The sequence below is a fragment of the Fopius arisanus genome, unplaced genomic scaffold (assembly GCF_000806365.1).
Source record: "Fopius arisanus strain USDA-PBARC FA_bdor unplaced genomic scaffold, ASM80636v1 scaffold00032, whole genome shotgun sequence".
Classification (NCBI taxonomy): domain Eukaryota; kingdom Metazoa; phylum Arthropoda; class Insecta; order Hymenoptera; family Braconidae; genus Fopius; species Fopius arisanus.
Window position 1 is genome coordinate 209659 of NW_011887771.1, and position 1631 is coordinate 211289.

General features: G+C 34.0%; 2 protein-coding genes across 2 annotated transcripts in view; one reads left to right on the forward strand and one right to left on the reverse strand.

Moving 5' to 3' along the window:
• Window positions 1-6: 6 nt before the first annotated feature.
• LOC105265773 (cilia- and flagella-associated protein 36) lies at window positions 7-1304 on the reverse strand (the record flags this gene model as incomplete). Its single annotated transcript, XM_011303482.1, is given in 2 exon segments — window positions 7-328; window positions 995-1304. Coding segments are annotated over 2 exon segments (574 nt in total), but the record flags the coding sequence as incomplete, so codon positions are not given.
• Window positions 1305-1531: 227 nt separating this feature from the next.
• Window positions 1532-1631, forward strand: part of mRpL11 (mitochondrial ribosomal protein L11) — a 9493-nt gene continuing 9393 nt past the window's right edge. The window contains exon 1 of the mRNA XM_011303635.1: window positions 1532-1544. Within this exon, the coding sequence (XP_011301937.1) occupies window positions 1532-1544 (13 nt within the window). The remainder of the gene's footprint in view (window positions 1545-1631) is intronic.

Consider the following 1631-nt stretch of genomic DNA (forward strand, 5'->3'; position numbering starts at 1 on the left):
AAGTACTCTGATATTTCTAATGAATGAACGATAAATCTTTTGAGTGATGGATAACGTCAAGTTGTTATGGATCGACCACTTCAGCTTTGAGCCGAGCAGCGAGTGCCTTGCGCACTTGAATAATCGATGGATCGGATGCTGTAGAATGCTCAAGGTTCGATTCTCCTTTCATTGTGGCCTCTGCAATACTTCTCGCTGTACTTGGCCGTTTCTTAACTGTTTCCAAGTACTGACAACGTGCCTGTTTCTTCAACGCCACCAATTGGTCTCTCCTCTCCTTGAGATACTCCTCCCTTTTTCTCATTTCCTCGTGATTCTCCGGTTCAATCTGCATTGTGAAATATCATTTAGATATATCGATCCATTATATTATCACTCGAGGATTATTATTTTTTCCTAATCCATATCATCCTAAATAATCAATTGTCTGTCTTTCAATATGATTTTTTCAAGGCACCTTAAACCGTTTATTGTTTAAATAACTATTAAAATATCCAATAAAAATTATTCAGAAAAATAGATAAATCTGATAAATATAATTAATATTCAAGATGAAGTTCAATAGAAGAGAAAAAAGGAATAGAAGGATTTACGAACGTTTTTCTAACAAATTATATTATTTTATATTATCTCATAACTCACCAAGTTTCATGAGCGTGCAATAATTTTCCTGTCTTTCTTTCTAAAGCTTTATGAATTTTTGAAAAGTTCAGAAAAAACGCAGGAAAATTATTGCATGATCATGACATTTAGGTAGTTATTACATAATGATAAAATGGAAAAACTGAATATTTTTTTGCGTCGACCTGACCAACAATTTGGCAGCCTAAAGAACCGGTAATTTTTGTTAAAAGAGGACAGAAAATCGTTAATATAAAAAGAGTATAGACAGTTCTTTGACAATTACCAGTTGACCTTAAACCCACTAGGTTGCCAGGTCTTGGTAAAATATTAATAATGAATTTCAATCAGAGAAAAGTTGAAAATATATTACAGGAGTTTTTTCCACGATTTGTTGCGCAGCTTCCCCGTGGCCGTAGTCACATAAATTGGAGATTGAAGGTAAGGGTGAAGGTCTCTTTAATAATTCTGGTATTAAATCATCGTCCCAGGGGTCCCCTGTAGCTTGACAGTCCTCTGGACCTTCTCTCACATCAGAAAAGGAATGTAATGAATTCGTAGAGATATCTAGGGCTTCCTTCAATGCAGCCTTCTCACTCTCGTATTTTGTGGCCAATCTCTGGTGCTCCTTTTTGAGGTCTTCCTCCGTTTCTTCCGTTGGGTCTTCCTCCTGTGATTGCTTGCTGGACAAATATAGAAATTGTTAATAGATACAGGAGGTAAGTGACACCAGATAAATCAATTCCTAGTAATTCTTCTCGTTTTTCTCTTTCAACGACCAAATTATATAACGTATTTTCTGAGGTGAAGGAATGGTTTTCCTCTTAAAGTAAAATCATGCCATTTCAATTTTATGCAATTTTTTAAAAATATAAATGATATGCTTTTTTGAATGTATGTATATTAAATTATGTATTATATAAGTACATGTGTATATTTGATGAATACATAAATCAATGAATATATTGGCGAAATAGATTAGCGACATTTTTTCTTACGATATTTTTCTG